The sequence below is a fragment of the Oryx dammah genome, unplaced genomic scaffold, assembly GCF_014754425.2.
Source record: "Oryx dammah isolate SB20612 unplaced genomic scaffold, SCBI_Odam_1.1 HiC_scaffold_18, whole genome shotgun sequence".
Lineage (NCBI taxonomy): Eukaryota > Metazoa > Chordata > Mammalia > Artiodactyla > Bovidae > Oryx > Oryx dammah.
Genome location: NW_024070202.1, coordinates 5,484,632 through 5,507,055, shown reverse-complemented (window position 1 = coordinate 5,507,055; position 22,424 = coordinate 5,484,632). Strand labels below are relative to the sequence as shown.

General features: G+C 50.9%; 1 protein-coding gene across 1 annotated transcript in view; it reads right to left on the bottom strand.

Annotated features, from left to right (window-relative positions):
• The window catches only part of LOC120877824 (protein cordon-bleu-like), a 33,647-nt gene that overhangs the window by 2,148 nt on the left and 9,075 nt on the right, over positions 1-22,424 (bottom strand). The window contains exons 2-5 of the mRNA XM_040260218.1: positions 15,462-15,559; positions 12,416-14,250; positions 11,285-11,404; positions 10,367-10,621 (exon numbers count right to left, since the gene is read on the bottom strand). Of these exons, the coding sequence (XP_040116152.1) occupies positions 10,367-10,621; positions 11,285-11,404; positions 12,416-14,250; positions 15,462-15,559 (2,308 nt within the window). The remainder of the gene's footprint in view (positions 1-10,366; positions 10,622-11,284; positions 11,405-12,415; positions 14,251-15,461; positions 15,560-22,424) is intronic.

The window sequence follows — 22,424 nt, the reverse complement described above, 5'->3', positions numbered from 1 at the left end:
CCCCACTTTTCACTGAGTTATCAAAGCGAACATATAAGGACCCAAGTAGACCTCATGATGGTAACAACCATTTTAGGCACCATTTCCAGCCCTGCACAAATCTCATCTCAATAAGGCTTCAGCTCAACCAAATCACAACGCACTACTGCTTTCACTATGGGTACTGCCTCCGATACGAAGACAAGAGAACAGGGGTGCAGAGAGCGTGTCTCGACCCAGACCAAATACTAGCAAGTAGCAACCCCTGGCACCCCACTCCAGTACTCTTGCCTGGAAAATCCCATGGACGGAGGAGCCTGGTAGGCTGCAGTCCATGGGGTCGTTAAGAGTCGGACACGACTGAGTGACTTCACTTTCATTTTTCACTTTCATGCATTGGAGAAGGAAATGGCAACCCACTCCAGTGTTCTTGCCTGGAGAATCCCAGGGACGGTGGAGCCTGGTGGGCTGCCGTCTATGGGGTCGCACAGAGTTGGACATGACTGAAGCGGCTTAGCAGCAGCAGCAGCAATCCCCAGAAGGCTCATCTGAGTTGCCTGCATGGCTGCATGGGTGTTTCTGGCCCCTGCCTCCCAGGTCCTTCAACAGCCCCTCTGCTGCAGGCACCCCCATGCCATCTGAGAGGCGAGACGCTATGAGACCTGGATTTGCAGGCATGGAGGGAGGAGACAGGCCTGCTGATTTGGATGGAGCCCAGGGAACACACACTGTTGGTGTCAAGCAGTCTGACACCCAGGCCAGCTTAGGATGGAGACAGAATTGGGGGCCAGTGGCGTCTGGACGGAGCAGAGTCTGTCAGGGAAAGGTCACAGGACTGACTCCAGGGATGAGTGCAGCCTTGGGGAAAGGAAGAGGCACTGGAAAAAAGACTCAGAGCGTGGTTCAGAGGGGTGGGGGGAACGTGCAGGGTGCTTGCTCAGGGAGAGTGCAGACAAGGATGCGCATGGTGACTGCAAACAGCACCATGAGGTCCAGGGAACGGAGGGCAGGGAATGCTAAGAAACTTATTTTTAAAGAGTATGTTAGTTTTGTTTCTGATAGGTTTTTCTTCAAGTTCTAGACAACTTTAGAGGTGAGACACTTCTAACTTCAAAACAAAGGTTTTAACTGTCAGTCTGAAACAGCACAATGAGTTTGCCAGAACATCCAAGCAACAGAGAAAACAGTATGTGTGTTGGTGTGAAGAAAAACAGATTGAGCCTGTTATTGGAAAATGCAGCCAGCATCCTGTTAATAGTATGCTTATCCCGTTTACTGACCTTTGAAAACCTGTAGAATAAAGGGCAGTATTCTTGCATCCAAGGGTGCCAGCAGCGTTGTGACCTTGACAGGGGCAGTTCTGGGAGTGTCAGGGGGTGGAGGAGGGGAGTGGATGTTGGGGAAGTGCAGTTGTATGAACAGTCAGGACATCTAGAAGCTAAAGTGAAGGGGGGTGAGAGGAAAGAGCTAGGCAGAGGTGGCGTTGGGTCCTTGGGAGGGATTTTTTAAATGCATATTTACTATTATTGTTTTAACAAATTAATTGATATAAAATGCAAGCATTTCAAGTGTAAACTTTGATATGTTTTGATATATATGTGTATAAACATCACCAGAGTTAAGATGATGGATTGGGGTTATTTTATTTTTTTTAATTCACTTTTATATTTTTTAATTCTTTTTTTTAAGTTGAAGTATAGTTAATTTATGTTAGTTTCAGATGTATAAAATAGTGAGTCAGTATTTTCATAGATTATACTCCATTTAAAGTTATCATGAAATATCAGCTGTTTTCTCTCTGTGCTGCATAACAGGTCCTTACAGTTTATTTTATACACAGTAGTTTTAGCTTTTAATCTTCTCCCTGTATCTTGCCCCTCTGCCTTCCTTCTCCCCACTGGCAACCACTAGTTTTTTCTCTGTGAGTTTGTTTCTGTTTTCTTATGTGCGTTCGTTTTAGTTTTTAGATTTCACATACAAGTGATAACACAGAGTATTTCTTTCTTTGCTGACTTATTTCACTACAGGGCTTCCCTGATAGCTCAGTTGGTAAAGAATCTACCTGCAGGGCGGGTGACCCTGGTCTGATTCCTGGGTAGGGACGATCCAGTGGAGAAGGGATAGGCTACTCACTCCAGCATTCTTGGTCTCCCCTTGTGGCTCAGCTGGTAAAGAATCTACCTGCAATGTGGGAGACCTGGGTGCGATCCCTGAGTTGGGAAGATTTGCTGGAGAAGGGAAAGGCTGCTCAGTCCATGCTTCATGCTTCACCAGGCATAATACACTCCCAGTCCATCCATGCTGTTGCAAATGGCAGCTTCACTCTTTCTTTCGCTCTCTCAGCTCAGCAGTATTCTGTTGTACATACACCACATTTCTCTTTGTCCATCGTCTGTTGATGGACACTTAGGTTGCTCCCATATTTTGGCTACTGAAACGAATGCTACTATGACATTGCTGTTGTTGTTCAGTTGCTAAGTTGCGTCTGACTCTTTGATCCCAAGGACTGCAGCACTCCAGGCTTCCCTGTCCTCCTCTCTCTGCCAGAGTTTGCTCAGATTCATGTCCACGGAGTCAGTGATACTATCTAACCATTTTGTCCTCTGCTGCCCTCCTCTCCCACTGCCTTCAATCTCTCCCAGCATCAGCGTCTTTTCCAATGAGTTGGCTCTTCACATCAGGTGGCCAAAGGATTGGCGTTTCAGCACTAGGGTGCACAAATCTTTTCAAATTAGCGTTTGCATTTCCTTCAGGTCTGTGTCCAGGAGTAGAACCGCTGGAGCATATGGCAGTCCCACTTTCAGCTTTTAAAGGGCTCCCCGTAACATCTGCTACAGGGGCTGCGTCAGTTTATATCCCCACCAACGGTGTGCAAGCCCTCAGCCCCCTTTTAGTCCCTCCTCTCCCCAGTCCCAGTACAACCACTGATATTCTATCTCTACACAGTAGTTTGCATTTCCTAGAATTTTACATACACGGAACAATCTATTATGCACTTTATTTCTTGTCTGGCTTCTTTCACTCAGCATAGCTGTTTTGTGATTTATCTCTGGGTTGCTGCTTGCACATTCTTTTTACTACTGAGAAGTGATTCACTGTAAGCATATACTGGTTTTGCATCTGGGGTGGGCACGTCTCAAGGAGGGAGTGCCCCCTCCTTCTCTGGTAAGTGGGGTGACGGTGTCTGTATTACAGGACACTTCCCCCACCCCCATGAGGCTTGTGCTGCTCCTCACAGCACAGTCAGCAACCCCTTTGCCACGTCACTGAGCATCTCAACACTAAGCACTAGGAGGCCTCCCAGGCACCGTGGCCGCCTACAGCCTGGCCCCACTGGGAGAAGCACCTTTCAGAAGGCAGTTCCAAGCTGCGAAGATGAATCTCCCAGGACACAAAAGGGCAGGTGGGAGCATGGCCCAGTGAGGGCAGTTACGGGGCAGGTGAGTAAAGCAAGGGGGGACAGCACATCCCCTGCTCTCCTGGCAGTGACCCTGCTTTAGACCAGCCTGGCAAGCCGAGTGTTGCCAGCGCAGGAGCCCTGGGCTGGGAGCATTTGAATCTCAGGCTGGTTGAAGACCTGGAAGGAGCTCTCTTCACCACTAATAGCAACCTGATGGCCGAATCCAGATTTTCACAGTTCTCAGGAAACTAAAAAAAATATTTGGGAAGAAAAAGTCCTAAACTTTGGTGTCAAAGAGGAAATTGCAGGTCAGCACTAAAAAGCTTTGGCTTGGACAATTCAGTGAGAGAGATCTTGGCAACAGAATTGGCCACAAGGTAGCAAAATGATGCTGATGGCCATTAGGATCAACCCAAGCGTAAGCCACTTTGCTAAGGAAGGGAGTAGCCTGCTGCTCAGTGTCTGCTCACACAATCAGGGGATGGGAGTGACCTAATTCAGGAGGTCATTCCCTCACCCTCCCTCACCTCCCTGGCAAGGGGACAAGGGCATGCTGCAGAGAGAGAAGCTCTAGAAGGTTCCCTGGTATCCCTAAGGTTTCATGCTTCCTAAAAGATTCCTTCTTAGTTTGCTTGGACAAGAAGAAAAACAATGAAGGACAAAGCTTGCAGTTTGAGGCTGAGCCAGAAAGCTGTAAAAATATCCAAGCATCGTTTTGCTTCCATGCCTGCCAAGGAAAATGATGTCTATATGGGAAAAGGTAAAATGAACAGTGGTGACGGAGCTGACGCTCAGAGTGAGGGTGGAGGAGAAGTTGTTAGGGAGCAGCAGGGATCTCTGCTCCGACCACCGTCTTCCCGCCTGGACAGGCCAGCTCCTGGGCACTCATGGGTGCCCGAGGGAGTCAGTCAAGCAGCTGTGCAGAAGGGGAGCAGGACCCCTGGCAGAAGCCTGGAGGTGCCCAGAACTCGTCTTATTTTCCAGAGAAGAAGGTGGTTTCTTCTAGCTTGACGTGGATTCTTGGCAAGTTTATAATGATTATGAAATCAATGAGTTCTGAGTGCAGGGACCCTGAGCTGCACTCTGCCACTGGTCTGGAGAGTCAGGTGATATGGGGACAGGAGATGCCCGCTCCCTCTCCATTCTCCCAAAAGATAGTTACTGAGCGACCACTCTGTGTTAGGGGCTGTGCAAAGCCCTGGGACCTGCTGGAGCTCACAGTGTGGCAGGCTAGCAGGCACCATGCAGATGTTACACAGACCATTACTGGGATTAGACTGTGATGTGATTGTGCGGGGAGGGGGAAAAGAGGTAATGCTCTGATGGGCCCCTCCTCCAGCCAGGAGGCAGGGGAAGACTTCCTGGGGGCCTGAGGTTAACTGAGGAACATGCAGGATGACTGGGAATTAGTTGGCAAAACTAGGAGGTGAAACCTTTTCCTTTCAGGAAGAGGGAGCAGCATCCTCGGGCGTCACTCAGCAGGTAGCCTGTGCTGACAGACACCCCTGGGTTCTACCTGTAGGAAAAAGAGGTCACCTGAAAGGGCTGCAACAGGCAGGATGGTTGCAAGGGAGCAAAGACAGAGCTGGCCTGTCTGTACCTCGGAACTATCCCAACCTAACTGGAACACATCGAAGGTCTACACTGCGCTTGCTGAGCCCAGTGTGGGCAGGGGTGTGGGCGGCTGACGGTTCTCTCGTGCTGGCTCCCGGTCACAGAACTTGGGTTCTCCCCCACAAGCGAAGGGGCTCTGGCTTAGGAGAACAGACGCTTGCTGCTGCTGCTGCTTTTCTGTGCTGGCTCCAGGTCCCGGGGCACTGATGTCATGTCAGCTGTCTAATCACTTCTCACGGGGTGTGCTGCCAAGACCAAGCGCCGGCACACATGTGTGGTCTGACTCAGTTAATTCCTGCAGTGGGAAACACACACCTGGGAGGGCCCAGCCAGGGCGGGGATGTCATGGGACCTAGTGAGGCATTCCTGGAGGCCGGCCGCCCGGGCTGGACTGCCCTGGGGTCTGGGCCAGCAGCGGCCCTGACCTGGTTAAGGCTGGGGAGAAGGGCACAGGGCACCTGTGCCCCGCCTTCCCATCTGTGGGCTGGAAGCTGCAGCCTTCCCACCCAGGAGCGTAATGGAGGAGATGTTCACTCTTGGCCCTCCGTGGAGGACTGCTGGGATACACAAAGGAAAGGCCTTGGGGCTCTCACCAGGTCCCCACTTTAGGAGATGTCCCTAAAGCTAAGGCCAAGGACAACTCCTGTCTTTCTCTGCTCCTGGTTGATAACCCCCAAGGGCACAGACAATGCTTCATTCATGTCTCTATCGTGAGCAGCTACTGCGATCCTGGACTCTGGTGGGTTCTCAGGAAATGCTTGTGGATGAATAGCTGGATGTGTGAATGTTTTAAATATAAACACGGATTAAAAGGGCACTTGCTGTCCATCCCAGAACCTCTGAAAGGATGCATTCAAAACAGACCGACAAAGGCTGTCCGACCGGATGGGCACAGTTTCACCATGAATATGAATTCAGGATGGAGTAGAAGGCAGAAGTGGAGCGGGGCGGGGTGGGGGTGGGGCGTGGCCCAGGGTCTGAGCCTTGCACTCAAGATAGGAGAGCCATGTCTCCTGCGGGTGGGACAGCAGCCTGAGCAAAGCCAAGCATGCTGTCACCTGGGGCTGGAGGAAAGACAAAGCAGGTGTGGCTTTGACACTCACAGACACAGAGGCAGAGGTGTTCACTACATACTGGACAGAGGCAAATGGACTTCCACTCGCCTTGAAAATTGGCCAACTCACTTCCTCCTACATCAAAGCTACCCTTTTGCCTTCTATCATAAGCAGCATCATTGCCAGCACAAAGCGTGTTCCAGGAGGGTGAGTCACTGTGCCTGTGTTTAGCAGTGAGTCTGGTCCCCGAGAACCCTCCCAGCAGGGTCAGATGCCCTGCTTGTACTGGAGGAGGTGGCCTCAGGCACTGCAGCCCCTCACACTACCCAGCAGAGTAGGGAGCATCCTCAGTCCAGGATGCTCTCCTTGCTACATGCATCCTGAAGCATCACTGAACACCCAGGACAAAGGAGCATCTGCTCATACCGAGAACCCACGGACAGCACAGCCCACATGGCATGAATCCCGGAGCCTGGCACTTTGCATCTTTTCCTCAAGGTAATGCAACTTTAAAAGCCCAAAAGGTGAAAGAAGGCTGAAGAGGCAACGCTCAAATGACTTGAGGAGCAAGTGTCAGAACATATACGAAAGTGCATCTGATGCAAAGCCACAAAGACCTCCATGGCCCACACCCGCAGAGAAGCGCCACCTCGCCAGGCTCCTCGGAGGCCCAGCTGGCCCTGGCCAGCTGAACTGCATGCGTGTCCCCTGGTGTCACGGGTCTGCGGCGCCACACCAACGGTGTGTGTGTGTGGGGAAGCTGCTGGAAAAGGAGGTCAGGTGTGTGCCTCTGGGAGGACAACCACTGGCTCTAGGCGAGGCCAGACTGTCTTAGCTGCCCTGTGCATCCCTGATGGAGGCTGAGTCAAGGCTGCGGGGGTCCCTGATGGAGGCTGAGCCAAGGCTGCGGGGTGGATGGACAGTCCTGACTTCCTAAGTCATGTGTCCTTCAGGGCTTACAGGAACGGGAGATGCAGACTGCCAGTGAGAGCTCTGGGTCACTGTGTAGAGCAGTGACCTACACAGTCCTATCACTCAGCTATGTGGCCTCCAGGTAAGGTGTGGGGCACTGGGCAGACAAATGGTCAGGGTCTCCCAGGTCATCTTCACCCTCTCATCTGGGGCCTGGCTGTCAGCCTAGGGGCATCTCTTAAACTGCTCTGGGCATCAAAATCTCAGATGCACCAGACTCACTGCCTCAACCCTTCCAGTATGGATAAGGCAGGTCCCAACACTTAGATTAATCCAAGAAACAAATAAAGTGCGGGCTTCTGACTGCCATCTTAAGCAGCTGCTAGGAAGCTGAGATGGTGATGAGCAACGGCCAGGCCTGGGCCTCCCATGACTCTTTCTGCCAGCCCCCCAGGCTGTGTTGCTTGCTGTGTGGGTACACACCCTCCCTGCATCCCTACCTACCACCCAGCAGGCCCCACCTGGTCACAGCCCTTTCTACCACTGCCCTTGCATTTCCCCGCACTTTCTTTCCTATAGCACAAATAGCTTCCTCTGCTTTTTCAGACAACTCCCAAACTTGATTTTCCTCCCTTCCTTTCTGGAAGGCCCTTGCGCACACTCTAAGAGAGAGAAAGCCTGACGTTCAAGGTGGCGTGGGTACCCCTATTCCTGAGCACTCCTGCCAGATGCGGGGAGAGGAATAGCTATCTGAAACCATCCAAAATCAGTCAATGAGAATATGAGTACAGGAGAAATGAGTACAGCCTTCATATTCAGCGGTATTCAGACTGTATCAAAAGCTCAAATGACACAGATCATGATCTCAAACCTCAGTGGAAAGTGATTTGGTAAAATTGCAGATTTGTAGGCTCAAACCTCTGAAAAATCTACAACCACAGCATGCAGATGTCTTGTGGATTTCACTTTGAAAACAATGTTTTCAGAAACTAAAGTGTTCCCAGGGACCAGCTGAACCATCAGGGTTGATAACCGGCTGTGTTGCTTTGGATTCTCTGGGAATCACTGGCACTTTTCTTTCTTTCTTTGAACCATAGTTGATTAACAACATTATGTTAGCTTCAGGTGTACAGCAAAGTGACTCAGGAATATATAGATGGATAGATATAGAAATAAATGTGTGCATTCTCAGTCACTTCAGCCGTTTCCAACTCTTTTGTGACTCTATGGACTGTAGCCCACCGGGCTCCTCTGTCCATGGGATTCTCCAGGCAAGAATACTGAAGTGTGTGGCCATTTCCTCCTCCAGGGCATCTTCCTGACCCAGGGATCACACCCACATCTCCTGCATTGTGGGTGGGTTCTTTACCACTGAGTCACCAGGGCCTCCCACCACGGCTACTTTTTCAGATTATGTTTGACTATATGCTCTGACAAGATAATGAATATAGTTCCCTGTGCTGTACAATAAGTCCTTGCTGATTACGTATTTTATATACAGTAGTGTGTATATGTTAGTCTCAAACTCCCATCCCCCACTTTTCCCTTTGTACCCGTAAGTTTGTTTTCTATGTCTGTGTATCTGCTTATGTTTTGTAAATAAGTCCGTGTCCTTTTTTTTTTTTAGATTTTGCATATGTGATATGCATATGTAATATTTGTCTTTCTCCATCTGAATTAGTTAGCATGATAAGTGAAGGTCCATTCATGTTGTGCAATTGGCATTATTTCATTCTCTTTCGTGGCTGAATAGCATTCCAGTGCATATATGTACCACATCTTCTTTATCCATTCAGTCTGTCGATGGACACTTAAGTTGCTTCCATGTCTTGGTAACTATAAATAGCACTGCTGCAAACATGTGGGTGCATATTTCTTTCTGAATTAGAGTTTTTGTCTTTTCCAGATATATACTCAGGAGTGGCAATGCTGAATCATCTGGTATTTCTGTTTTTTTGAAAAAAACTTAAAAAAACATTTTTTAAGGGAGCTCTATACTCTTCTCCACAGCGGCTACACTGATTTCCATTCTCACCAACAGCGTAAGAGGGCTCCTTTTTCTCCACGCCCTCGCCAGCATTTGTTTTTTGTAGACATTTTGATGTTGGCCATTCTGACCCATGACTGGCCCTTATTTTCAATTTGATGTTGAGACATGGATGGAGGAGAGAGGTTGTCTCAGGTTTGAATTACAGAGCTGTCTTCATCAGCTTCCACAAGGTCTAACTGTTAGGACGCTTACTTAGCCATTCACCCCGATGTCTTCACTTTCCCTTATTTCATGTAATAAAGCACTAAGCTCATCAAAATATAAATTATGGAGAAATGGAAACAAGTAAAAACAAACTGAAAGCCCTCAACAATTTTAACTGGGGGGGGGGGGGGCCGGCCCCGCCATCCGGAGGACAGTCTGGCATCCAAGGCCACGGGGTTAAGTGCAGTTTCTTCTCCCGGCATCCTGAGGCAGGGCTGAGCTTTTGGTAAATGGAGTGCCCTTAGCATTCTCCCTACCTGATGTCTTGGGTCCCTGTTAGGGCCACGGAGCACAGCTGGGGACATCTCTCCAGCACAGGGACACACTCTGGGGCCTACCCGAGAGTTGTGCCTGTGGCCCCAGGGAGGCTCCAGCCAGTGTGGAGGCTGCCACAGCATCCCTGGCCTCAGTGGGGACTGCCTTCCGCTGTGCTGCCTGTGGGAGCCTCCCCTGCCCTCCTTGCTGCCCTAGGCTCCTGGCGGGAAAGTTTTCAACAGTGCCTGGCCCCCTCCGTGGAAGTGGCTCACCCATCTCGTGGGCCAGCTGCTCTCCTTCATTCTGAGGGCCTTCTGTGCCCACCGGGTCCAGCCCTATGTGACCAAGGCCATGTCACTCAGCTTTTCTGAGCCTCAGTCACTTTTTATGCAAAATGAGAATAATCATAGTACTGACCTCTTCAGGGACATGTGAGGACTTAAGCTTAGGATCTGGAAATGATCTCTCAGAAAGTAATATCTGTCATCACCTCCCTATGATTAGCGTAACTTCCCACCTGCTAGAAATGGGCAGGGAAAGAATACCAGTCCATTCACAGAATCGTTTTGGAGTTAAAGCAGATCTCAAAACCTACCTAATCAAAGTCCTTAAAATTTGGGAACCCTACTTTGGATCCCACAAAATCCACTGCTTTCAGGGACCAGGTAGGCGATATGTACAGAAAACAGAAGACAGGACAGAGCAGAAACTGCAAAAAAGCCAGAAACGTGTGCTCCGCCCAAGGGGCTGCAAAAACAATAATTTTCCAAACGAATGCTGTCGCCTGGGCCCTGCAGGATGCATCCCAGATGGACGGAGGGGGAGCGGAGGGGGTTGGGGTGACCCGGACCTCCCCGCAGCCCGAGGGAGCGCGCACGCCGCATCTCACACCCTCACCTTTCTCAGCCTCGCGGCTCCGGTGCCGGAGCGGATGGCGTCCATCAAGGCCTGTCTGGCGTCCACCGGGTTGCCGAGGGGGCCCGAGCTGGACCTCGACGCTGACTGGGATGAGGTGGGCGCCTGGGCAACCGGAGCGGGTGGGGGTGGCTGGGACTGGACCCCAGGGTCTTCTGCCCACAAGGGGTCCGGCCCATGTGCAGACAGGGCGGCATCGCGGAGGCTCTGGAGCTCCTCAGAGGCGGAGGACGTCACCTAGCAATGAGACGGTGAAATGACAGGGTCCCAAACATCCTTTCCAAGAGGCAGTGCTTATCAGACCCTGAAAAAACCCCGGGGCTGTGTCTGCTCCCCATCCTGGGGCTCTCCGTCAGGTCAGTGATGCTGGCAGGGAGCAGGGCTGCCCTCCTGAGACCCCTGCCCTCCTACCTCACCTGGGCCTGCCTGGACAGACCCTGAGGCCACATTCACACAGCAACAGTCAATCCGTGGGAAGCACCCCTCCTCCAAACACGGAGAAGAAGGTGCCCACCCGGTTTTTCCTCAGATTCTGGCTGCAGAAGGTGCATGACCCTCTGTCCCCGAGCTCAAGTCCGGGGGGTCCTGCGACTGTGTCAGACCAGCCCTAGCAGGTAGCAGCTCCACCCAGGAGCTGAGTGGCCAGCGCCTCTGCTGCTGGGTGACCCAGCCCTGCAGCCTGCTCAGTGTCCTGGGAGTGTGGGGAGGTGCAGGCACGAGTGTACAGGAAACACTCACACCTTCAGGAGAGGCTGGCCCTCAGGGCCTCTCCCGTGGCCGGGCTGGCCACTCCAGTGATGACTTAGCGTCTCTTAGGGAATCGCAGGGTCACCCTGGCTTGTGCGGTTTTCCGGGGGTCACTGCGGGGTGTGTGTGTGTGTGTGTGTGGCCCCCTCTCACCTTCCTCAGGCTGCAGGTCCCGCTGTGGCTGCGTATGGCCGCCAGGAGGGCTGAGCGCTCGCAGTCTGCCTCAGTGTAGGACGGTTTCTTTGACCCTCCCTTTGAGCCGGGATCTGGAATCTAGAATATTTATTAATGATGTCAACTCCTGTCACTTAGGTGATGGGGAAATGATGACTATAAGGCAGTACACAAGAAAGCCCATAGTTATCAGGTCAGGCCTGCAGGGTCAGTTTTACCATCTCTGTCTGTTAGGAGGTAGAAGTATCAAGGTGCAGTTCTGGATTGACCTCACACTATATAAAAATTAAGGGGCTTCCCTGGTGGCTCAGCTAGAATCTGCCTGGCAATGCGGGAGATGCAGGTTTGATCCCTGGGTGGGGAAGATGCCCTGGAGAAGGGAATACCCATTCCAGTATTCTTGCCTGGGAAATCCCATGGACAGAGGAGCCTGGTGGGCTAGAGTCCATGGGGTCACAAAGAATCAGACATGACTGAGCGACTAAACGACAGCAACAAAATGCAGAAATCGAAAGCTGTGTGTCTGGGGAGGCACAGGGTGGGCACCCTCCCCAAATGTCATCTCCCTCTTTCCTCAGTGGCAAAGTGAAGGAAACAGTTGCTAATCCTCAGTGTCAGGGTAGCTGTTAAATAACATTTGCAAGGTGATAAATTCCTACACAGGGGGCAGGTGTCATAAAATTTTCCCCAAGGCTTCAGCCCACCACTGCTGAAAACACAGGGTGATAGACGGCAGGGCCTCAGCCGGACTCTCCATCTCCCCGTCCAGGCTCAAGGACCAGATACGGATGATTCCTCCCCAAGCTGGCACCCCACCCCACGCCTCCGCTCCTCCATGACCACACGAGGACTATGTATTGCTGACACCTTTCCCCAGGGCAGTCAAGAGCCTTAAAGGCAGTGTGGGCAAACCAAAGTCATCAGCTTTGTCTCCTTAGTGGTTCTATTTAAACCACTCCACAGGCAGGGAGACGGAAATCCAGGTAAAATTAAGCCCGTGCAGTCCGCCGTGTCCCTCGCCTGGTCCCCCTCCTCTGATGTCACCCCAGATCTGTGAGTGGGTGTTGGGGAGAGGCCGTCCCTGAGGCAGAAGCCCACCAAGAACTTCACCTTGCGGAGCCTGTCCTTGCCTCCTGCTGAGTGGATGGCCTCCATCAAGGCGCTGTGCAGGGATGTATCTTTCGGAGCCGGCCTCTGGACCACAGGCCTGAATTTCTTCTTTGGCCCAAAGATGCTGGCTGGCAGTGTACCATCAGCGTCAAGTACACCTGTGCTTAACGAACTGGGCTTTTCCTCCCATTGTGGGGGCTCCTGTCCAGCCTGGCCGTTTGTATCTGACACTCTTGGAGAACAAGGAGGCTCGCTGTGGATGGGGACCCACCGGGAGCCATTCACCAGGGTGCTGCCTGAAGTCTGATCATCTCCTGAGCGAAGGCGTGAGGGACTCGAGCCGTCAGACGTGCACTCGGGGTCGGATGCCGAGTTGGTCCTGTGTGTCCTTGTGCTTTGCTCCCCACTGAGACCACAGCTCTGTGCCACAGAAGCCTGGTCCCTTTGGGCAGCTGTGACTAGTGAGCCACGGGAATTTCTGTGGATGCCAGATGGGTAGTCTTGAGCAGACAGCTTCCCGTAAGGGCAGCTGACTTGCCATCCAGCATGGGGTCCTGCCGTCGATTCCTCCCCATCACGACGAACGCCCGTCCCTGGGTTTGGGCTGGGGGTGGTACTGTCCTTCACCGCAGGAGGCGCTACCGCTGGCTCTGGTGCTGTGCCTTCACAGGCCCTTTGGGTGCCATCCTGTCCCCTCCCCACGTCACTGTGGACTTTCGGGGTCCCTATCCGCTTGGCAATGGCAGAGGCCATGTACTGACTGGACGTTCTCCTCTGAGGTCTGAGAAACAGGACTTCCGCAGCGTTAGCTGCTGGCACCTGGAGGGGGCGAGTGGCTGCTGGGGGTGGCCAGCTTCTCCCCTGCCCCAGAGTGCTTCCGTTCTCTGAGTGGGGGTGCTGGGGCCTGGGCAGTGCTCCCTGGGGGTCTGGTGAGGTGGGCTCGCCTCTCAGTCTGCTTTCCCGAGGCTGCGGATTCGTGGGGGTGGTGGGGGCAGGGGTCCTCTTGGGCCCCTCTGTGGGCCGGCCAGAGTGCTTCTCTACAGAATTGGATCTCCAGAATTCTTTGACTTTTCCAATGGGTGGGGTTTCTGCCTCCAGAGTGGGCGATGAGGGGACTACGGTCCTGCCGGCATGCGCGTGAGGGCTCACTAGGTTCCCCAGCTCATCGATCTTAATGGCACCCACAGAGAGGGATGCCCCCCGGTCGTAGCATTTCATCTCTGACTTCGGAGGGACAATTTTATAAGTTGTGAGGCCATATTTAAGGCCATAACTCCCCGCTGGGTGTTGGCCTCGTTGATGCCATGGCGGTAGTGTTGAGACATCACCTTTACCATCGCTTGCCTTTCCCTTCCCCAGCTGCGGGATCACCCTCCCGGGGGCTGGGGTCCCCCCGCTGTGAGCAGAGCCAGGCACTCTGCCTTCCTCCTTCCCATTCAAGTGGTGAGTGTGAAGTGCTGAAGCAGAACTCGCCGTGGGCTCGATCTTCCTGGGATCCACCTCCTTCCAGGTGTTGGTCAAAGCTGACCTGACCTCTCTCTCGGGCTCCTGGGAAGGAGCTGGTGAGCTGGGCCCTGCTGCCCACCTCTGCCTGTGCTGCTCGGGGCACTCGGCCTGGCATGGTGGTGGCTGAGCCTTACTGTCGGCCGTGCTCCCCAAGTCGAAGGAGCCGGCGTTGTTGTTTCTATTGGAAAACACGCCTGAGTCTACGGGGTCATCGAGAACCTCGCCTATGAACGTCACCGGGATTGCCTCAGCGTCACCATGGGGGGCGGACATGCCATGTACGGAGTTGGCGAGGGGGCCTGTGTCAGCTTCGTAGCTTTCTTCCATTTCTGCAAAGAAGCACAACTCAGGTCACAGGCAGAGCCCACGTGGATGATTCTGATGCCCCTTAACCAGTGAAATCCCACCCTGATTTCCATCTCCTGCAGGTCCTTTGGTGTAAGTTATTTAGTGTCATTTGGGTTGTTATCTACACATGCCCAGAGCCAGTCTCAGTGCACAGGACCCAATCAAAGACCTGTCTGCAGATTCATGATGCCTTGGGGGCAGGCACTGAGGTACCACATTTTGCCGGTATCTTTACTTACAAATTGATGTTGAAGCCCAAGCCCTTAGTAAACACCACCTCAGAGCAGGATGGGAAGGTGGATTTGGGATTTTTACTTTCCTTTTGATCTGGTTCACAAGGAGCACCACAGAATCTATGGGTCAAGTTGCTCCTGTTCTGCTTCCTAAGAGGCAGGTGACAATGCCTTGAGCTCCCAATAATTAGCCCTAAAGGACATAGTGGGCCTGCAGACAGAGTCTGAGGGACAGACCAAGGTTGATAAAGGTTTCTTAGCTCTGTCAACCCCATTTGAGGACAGAAAATGGAAAAGTGAGTCAGACAAAAGGCTGGGTCAGCTCTGGAATCTGCCTCCTTCTTGTTTTATTTGGTTGTCAGGCAAGACCTATATCTACTTTCTAGACTGTGTGCCTTTGTTGGAAAGATTTCCGGTTGTTTACTGAGCTGGTTTGTATCTGCTCAGACCTTACACTATTCTGTCCGATACACACACAGAATTGCAGTCCCTGGGATGCCCCCGGGAACAGGGGTCCCTGGTGAGATGCTGTGTGCTGTGTTCCTCATTGAAAGTCAGACTACATGTTAGCAGGTCATTGGGGGGAGGGAGGTTCAGTACAGAGGCCTGTTCGCCAGAGTGGCACCCAGTGTTTCCCTAACTCATCTGAGGGCTGAGAACTTCTTCTTTGGTTCATGTGTGCAGACTTTTAACGTGCAGAATCAGTATTACTCAGAGCAGGCTGTAAGCGCCTGCTCGGACATTTCCTCGGCACTGTTTGGCCGCCCAGCTGCACGGCCCCTCCGGGAGCTGAGCTCCCTGTGTGCTTGGCCCCCAGCCTGGGCCTTCCTCTCTCGGAGCCACATCTCCTCTGCACACATCTTCCACAGGTGGTCACACGCGGTGCAGTCAGCAACCCTGACAGCCCTCAGGGTGCCTGGCCCCGGCGGAGACGTCCAGGCAGGAGGGGTGGTGCTTACCTTCCAGGTCCGCGTCCAGTTCTGCAAGGCTTTTCTGGAACTGTCCAGTCATGAATATTTCCTCCTCCTCGTGTGAGGCTGGGGCAGCTTTTCCGTTTCTAGGGAAAACCAAGAAGAAAAGGGAGCATTCATTTAGCTCATTATTTATGTAACTGACTCTTTTCTGGAAATACCTGAGGCAGGTACAACTTAAGGTCAGGCCATTCCATAGGCACTGCTGTCCTTGGAACGCCTGAGACACAGATGCAGTGTGTGTGTGTGTGTGTGTGTGTGTGTGTATGTGCTGTGTGTATGGACATACGTGTGTGTGGTGCACAGCGACGACCACCCCAACAGTCAACTTCAGCGCAGCAGTGCCTGCCCCTCCGGCCGTGCCCCCTCCCCATGCCCACACGGCAGTGACTGGAGCACGGAGGGTGGCCAGGAAAGCAACCCCTGCATGCTGTGAGCCTTCCCACGTGGGTTCTTTGGCCCCGATCATCCCATGGGAAGCCTCACAAGCAGTTAGGAGGCAGGCAAGGTCATGATCGCCGCTTCCCAGAGAAGTGTCCGTGTGCTGAGAGGCTGACAGTGCAGCTGTCCCTGCTCACAGGGGCTCCTGAGCCTGGGAGGGCTGCCACGTCTGTGTCCACAGGTGCCTCACAGCCCTGCCACCCGGGTGTCCAGGGAGATGTCCCTACCTGCTGGGGAGAGCTGGGCTTTCCTTCTCTTTAGCTCTGGACAGAAGCATCTGTGAGACAACAGCTGCCAAAGCGATTTGAGAGCAGCCCTTGCAGAGGCTCTGGTCTCTTTTGTCTCGTGGTGCCAAGAACAGAGACACGTACAGGGTGATTGTCCCTCTTCTGCAAAAGCGGAAGGTCTTTCCCGCTGATCGTTAGAATCAAGGACCAGTTTCCATTGTTACTAATCAGGCCGAGATAATGATGCATGAAAAGTGCTTTGTACCATCCTCACTTACATAGCAGAGTTTGTGCTCTGGTAAATGAGTCTTTCTTACTTGGTGACTGTGTCCCTTTGGGAGCCAGGAAGTGGCTTCCAGATCCAACTCAGCTAATGTCCTCTGACACGGCAGACAAAGGGCGCTGGCCGAGATGTGTGCGGCTATGGACCAATTAACAACGACCACAGAGGCACAAGACTTGTCTTTCCTGTTGCTTTTGCCATAAGACTTAATTGGATGCATTTACTAAACTTGTGTCTTTCTCTTCCACAGAATTTGATGGTTTAGAAAAATTTAATTTATATATTCAATCAAGTATATGGCAGAAAAAAATGGTAAGGGCTCTCTAAAGTAGTATTTGAAATGGAAAACAGTGTTTTTCAAAGGTTGGTTCCCAGTTTAGAATGCTTAAAGCCTAATCAGACAAAATTATATCTACACTTTTCCTTCAGAGTATTTGCCTTCCCTTCAAAGTATGCAAAATCACATTGTTCTATGGGAATAGAATGATATCAATAAGAATTAAAAACTATAGCATATGGAATTACACTCAATATTTTATAATAACCTACAAGGGAAAAGAATCTCAAAAAGAATGTATATGTACATGTGTATGTATGTGTGATGGCTTTCCTGGTGGTTCAGACAGTCAAGAATCTGCCTACAATGCGGGAGGACCCAGGCTCAACTGTTCAATCCCTGGGTCAGGAAGATCCCTTGGAGAAGGGAATGGCAACTCACTGCACTATTCTTGCCTGGAGAATCTCATGGACAGAAGAGCCTGGCAAGCTACAGTCCATGGGGTTGCAAAGAGTCAGACATGACTGAGTGACTAAGTTTAAGTTCTATACATGTATACATTCATATGCATATTATACATATATAAGTAAATGTATATGCATATTTACTTAACTGTACATCTGCATCTAATAAGTCATGACAGAGATCAAACCAGTCAATCCTAAAGGAAATCAACCCTGAATATTCACTGGAAGGACTGATGCTGAAGCTGAAGCTCCAATTCTTTGGCTACCTGATGCAAAGAGCCAACTCACTGGAAAAGACCCTGATGTAGGGAAAGACTGAGAGCAGGAGGAGAAGGGGGTGACAGAGGATGAGATGGTTGGATAGAATCTCTGACTCAATGGACATGAGTCTGAGCAAACTCCAGGAGATAGTGAAGGACAGGGAAGCCTGGAGTGCTGCAGTCCATGGGGTCGAAAAGAGTCAGACAAGACTTAGTGACTAAACAAAATCAGCTATACTTCAATAAAAATAATGTACTCTTAGAAGAAGATGAATTAAAAAAATAATTTAAGAGAAAAGTTCCACTGATGATATTATTTTATAAAAGGTAAACTAGAGAATGAAAATCATCTTGAACTGATGAAAATGCAAGAAATCGGAGACTCTTACACTTGTTGCTCCTAGTTTAAACTGGAAAGCAATGCAAACAGGTACATCAAGACACAAAAACATAGGTTTAACTTTGTAGGACCTTTGGTTCTTTAGCCTCTCTTTTGATAATTTGCCTTAATAATCCCGTGGAAGGAAAATATGAGCCACCATGTTCATCGTATTCATGGGGCGACATCTCCAGCTTCTGGCAGCAGGGAGTTCCCTCCACTGCTGTGTCGATATGTGATTATGATGTGGGGGTGAAAACACAGGTCACAGATGAAGCCCACGTGTTATGTGAAGAAATCAAGACATACAGCTCCATCCAGGAGGGTCACGATGATCTAAAAGGAATCTGTGTCTGAAGACAAGGGTGACTCAGAAATCTAGACACCACTACCAGCCAGGGTGATTTGTTGAAACGGATGGATTACGGCAAATATTTTATCCTCTGTCCTTGAAGTATGCTCATTTTGGTACAAGGCAGCTTGAGTGGTGAGGTGATTTTTTTCAGACAGACATTTAAAATGACTCTTTGGTCCTCTTCGTGTCTGACTCTCTGCAACCCCATGGACTGTAGCCCACCAGGCTCCTCTGTCCATGGGATTCTCCAGGCAAGAATACTGGAGTGGGTTGCCATGCCCTCCTCCAGGGGATCTTCCTGACGCAGGGATCGAACCCAGGTGCCCTGCAGCTCCTGCTCTGGGCAGGTGGGTTCTTTACCACTAGCGCCCCGGGGAAGCCCTCTAATGATCACTAATTATTTTATGAAAAGCAGTTTACATTTTTGTTATACCATACCCAATACACATAGTATGTTGTGTTTATCATTTTATTTTGCTGTTGAGAGCCTAGCAATCCCAGTGACGATCCTAAACCGCTGTGTGACAGCCGTAAACCCTAAAGGAGGCACTACAGCAGGGCCTGAGCCAGCCCTTCACCACGCTCCGCCCACCCAGACGCGGGCCTGAGCCGCCTCATCTAACCATCAGTGGCCAAGCCCCAGGCTCAGCACTTCAGATCCACGCTCTGCCTGCCCATCTCACCTCCCATCCAGGCCCTCTTGTGAAGTCTGGGGTCCCTACATCCAGGCCTCTGCCCTCCACTTAGCTCAGCGGTCTTGCCCACCCCTTTCTTCCATCTGCCTCTTGCACAATCAGAGGTCTTCCCCAGACGCCCCCCTCTACACTGTGCTGACACCGCCATCCACCTCTGGCCCACCCTGGCTCCTGACACCCCAGCGTGGACCTGATTCCCCGGGGCACTGCTCGTCCAGGAGGAGAAGCTGGACACCGACATAAGCCGCTGGCCTTGGGAGTGCTCAGGAGGGAGGGAACCCAGCTCCTTGACTGGTGCCAAGCAGCTCTGGGGTGGGCAAGGCGAGGCCTGTGGCCACTTCACTTCTGCCCCTGGTGCCACTCCCAATGCAAGGCAGGGGGGGGCCACCACTCCCTGGATTTTGGGCTTCTGCATGAATGGATTTTCTGGTCCAAAGATACCAGTGGTGATGTATCTATTTTGCTGTCAAACATACAGCTTCAGCGAGGAGAGATTTAGCAGAACGTGATTTTCTTTCCTCCCCGACCCCGTCCACTTCTAATTGATTATAACCCTTCCTCTCTTCCTGTAACAACAAGCTAGAAGCACCGGGTCCCTGGGCTTGGAGGGCAGATTCTGCGGGCTTAGCAGGAGAGCCCTAGGATGTGTCCCAAAGAGGCACAGCTGGCCAGAAACACCACGGCCTCTTTTTAGCTGAAAGTCAGCTGCACAGGTGTTTTTCTCCCGGGCATCGTTCCTCATGCCCAGCACACACTCCGGTTTCTAATATAGGTTTCTTATTGACAGTTTGTTTTGGCTTGAGACCAAGAAAGTCAGGGCAAACACGCAGTGCAGACGTTCTGATACCAGCTGCGAGTGTTGAATGAACATCACCAGCAGCCTTTCCTCCCACGGAAGGTGACTGCATAGAGAACACCGCCGCGGACAAGCCGCCGCCGAACATAAGGGGACGGAGGACGGTGACGCAGCTTCCAGCGGAAGCTCTCCCGGGAAGCGGAGCAGCCTCGGGGGCGGGGGCTGGGGCAGCAGCCGCCCCCCCTTGGTGGGCGGGGCCAGTGATGGGCTCGGCACCCCCTCCCGCAGGAGAGCCAACAGGGCCCAGGCGAACAGGCGCCTTTCCTTCTTTCCCTGTTTATATCAGAGAGAAAACGGAGTGTGCGCAGACCTTCCCCACTCCAGCACATTAAATCATTTTCTTTTTGATGTGGCTAGGAAAGTTTCTTTAAATAATTTATCCAGTCACAGAAAAAAAAGGTCTGAGAGGAAAAAGATGTCCTTTTCAGCTAGCAATTCAATTGTTGACGACAACCAAAACACCCATGGGAATTCAAAACAATCACTTGATAAACTAAAGGCAAGAAGCCTGGGAAAATATACAGTTGATGACAGTCATATATGCTTAACTTCCGCGTTCCATTTACAAATGGCCTTCTATTTACAAAGCTTCAGAGTTCTAAAACAATGGTGTCCAGTAGAAATGTGATATGAGCTACATGTGTAATTTGAAATCTTCTTGTAATCACATTAAAAAGGTGAAAAATAATAAGCAAGATTACTTTTCATTAAATACTTTAACATTAATTTTTTAATTAGTATGGTAGCCACTGTACCCACAGCATAGTCCCTTCCCTGCCCTCATCTTAAATGTTTTTAAATGTTCCTTTGTTAGTATAGTTACAAAGTTTTAGCATTCTGAAAGGTATTCAGTTGCTCAGTCCTGTCAGACCCTTTGCGACCCCATGAATTCCAGCGCGCCAGGCCTCCCTGTCCAACACCAACTCCTGGAGTTCACTCAGATTAGCATCCATCGAGTCAGTGATGCCATCCAGCCATCTCATCCTCGGTCGTCCCCTTCTCTTCCTGCCTCCAGTTCCTCCCAGCATCAGTCTTTTCCAGTGAGTCAACTCTTCTCATGACGTGGCCAAAGTACTGGAGTTTCAGCTTCAGCATCACTCCTTTTAAAGAACACCCAGGGCTGATCTCCTTTAGAATGGATTGGTTGGATCTCCTTACAGTCCATGGGACTCTCAAGAGTCTTCTCCAACACCACAGTTCAAAAGCATCAATTCTTCGGTGCCCAGCTTTCTTCATAGTCCAACTCTCACATCCATACATGACCACTGGAAAAACCTTGACTAGACGGACCTTTGTTGACAAAGTAATGCCTCTGCTTTTCAATATGCTATCTAGGTTGGTCATAACTTTCCTTCCAAGAAGTAAGCGCCTTTTAATTTCATGGCTGCAATCACCATCTGCAGTGATTTTGGAGCCCCCAAAAATAACGTCGGACACTGTTTCCACTGTTTCCCCATCTATTTCCCAAGAAGTGATGGGACCAGATGCTTAAATGATTCTAAATGCTCTTGCTGGCACAAAGATCCTTTAGTTACAAAACTTCAGTGTTCTAGAAGGTGTACAATATATCTAAATATTTCTGTGGTCACAGAGTTCTCACAGTTAAGGAAGTTTCACGGTCTAGAATGGATAAAATGTTTCTAAATGCTCCATTTTAGGATCTAGAATATATAGAATGTTTCTAAATGCTGCTAGAGTCACAAAGTTCCTTCCTAGAGCTAGGAAGTTGCAGAGTTCTAGAAATTATCTCTAAATGCTGCTGGGTCAGAGTGCTCCTGTAGTTACAAAGTTCTAGGGCTGCAAAGCCAGGAGCAGAGCCATTTTATAGTCCCTCCACCCACAACCTGCACAGGCTCAGTTCCATAAATGTCTTGAAACCATCAGCCCTGCAGACACTGGCATGGTTTCTCTCTTCCACAGCCCTCATGCCCACCACTCACAAAGAGGTGGGGGCTGAGAAGGAGCTTAGCGATTGCTAGGTGGAGGGTGGGCGGTCAGTGGACATTTAAGGGAGACATGCTTCCCCCAGAGAAGCTATAGTTTCTGTCTTTTGAGGCTCTGAACATGATTTCAGTGTGGTCTACTGTTGAAAAACAGAGCCTATACCCATTTAATCAATCTCTCTCATTTACTCCTTATAGCATACCTGTGGAACTAATGTTCCCAAAACAGACCCCAGGAGTGAGAGTTTCACAATATTGATACACCAAGAGATGAACTGCCTGATTCCAGCAAGACTGCCTTTAGGACATGAGAGTTTAGAGATAATGCTAGTTCCACTAGCATCCCTGTAAGCAGGTAGGAGGTGACAGCCCTCTGTCTCTCAACATCTTGTTATTGTTCAGTAGCTCAGTAGTGTCTGGCATTTTGTGACCCCATAGACTGTATAGCTCTCCAGGCTCCTCTGTCCATGGGATTCTGCAGGCAAGAACATGGGAGCAGGTTGCCATTGCCTTCTCCATCTCCCCATCTGCTGCTGCTAAGTCGTGTCAGTCGTGTCTGACTCTGTGTGACCCCACAGACGGCAGCCTACCAGGCTCTGTCCATGGGATTCTGCAGGCAAGAACACGGGAGTGGGTTACCATTGCCTCCTCCATCTCCCCATCTAGCTACACACCAATGTATGCACGCACACGTGTGTACGCATGGTTTCTTTTCAGACAAAGATGTTATAAATAGTTCACTCAGGCAGATGGTCAGAGGTAGACACA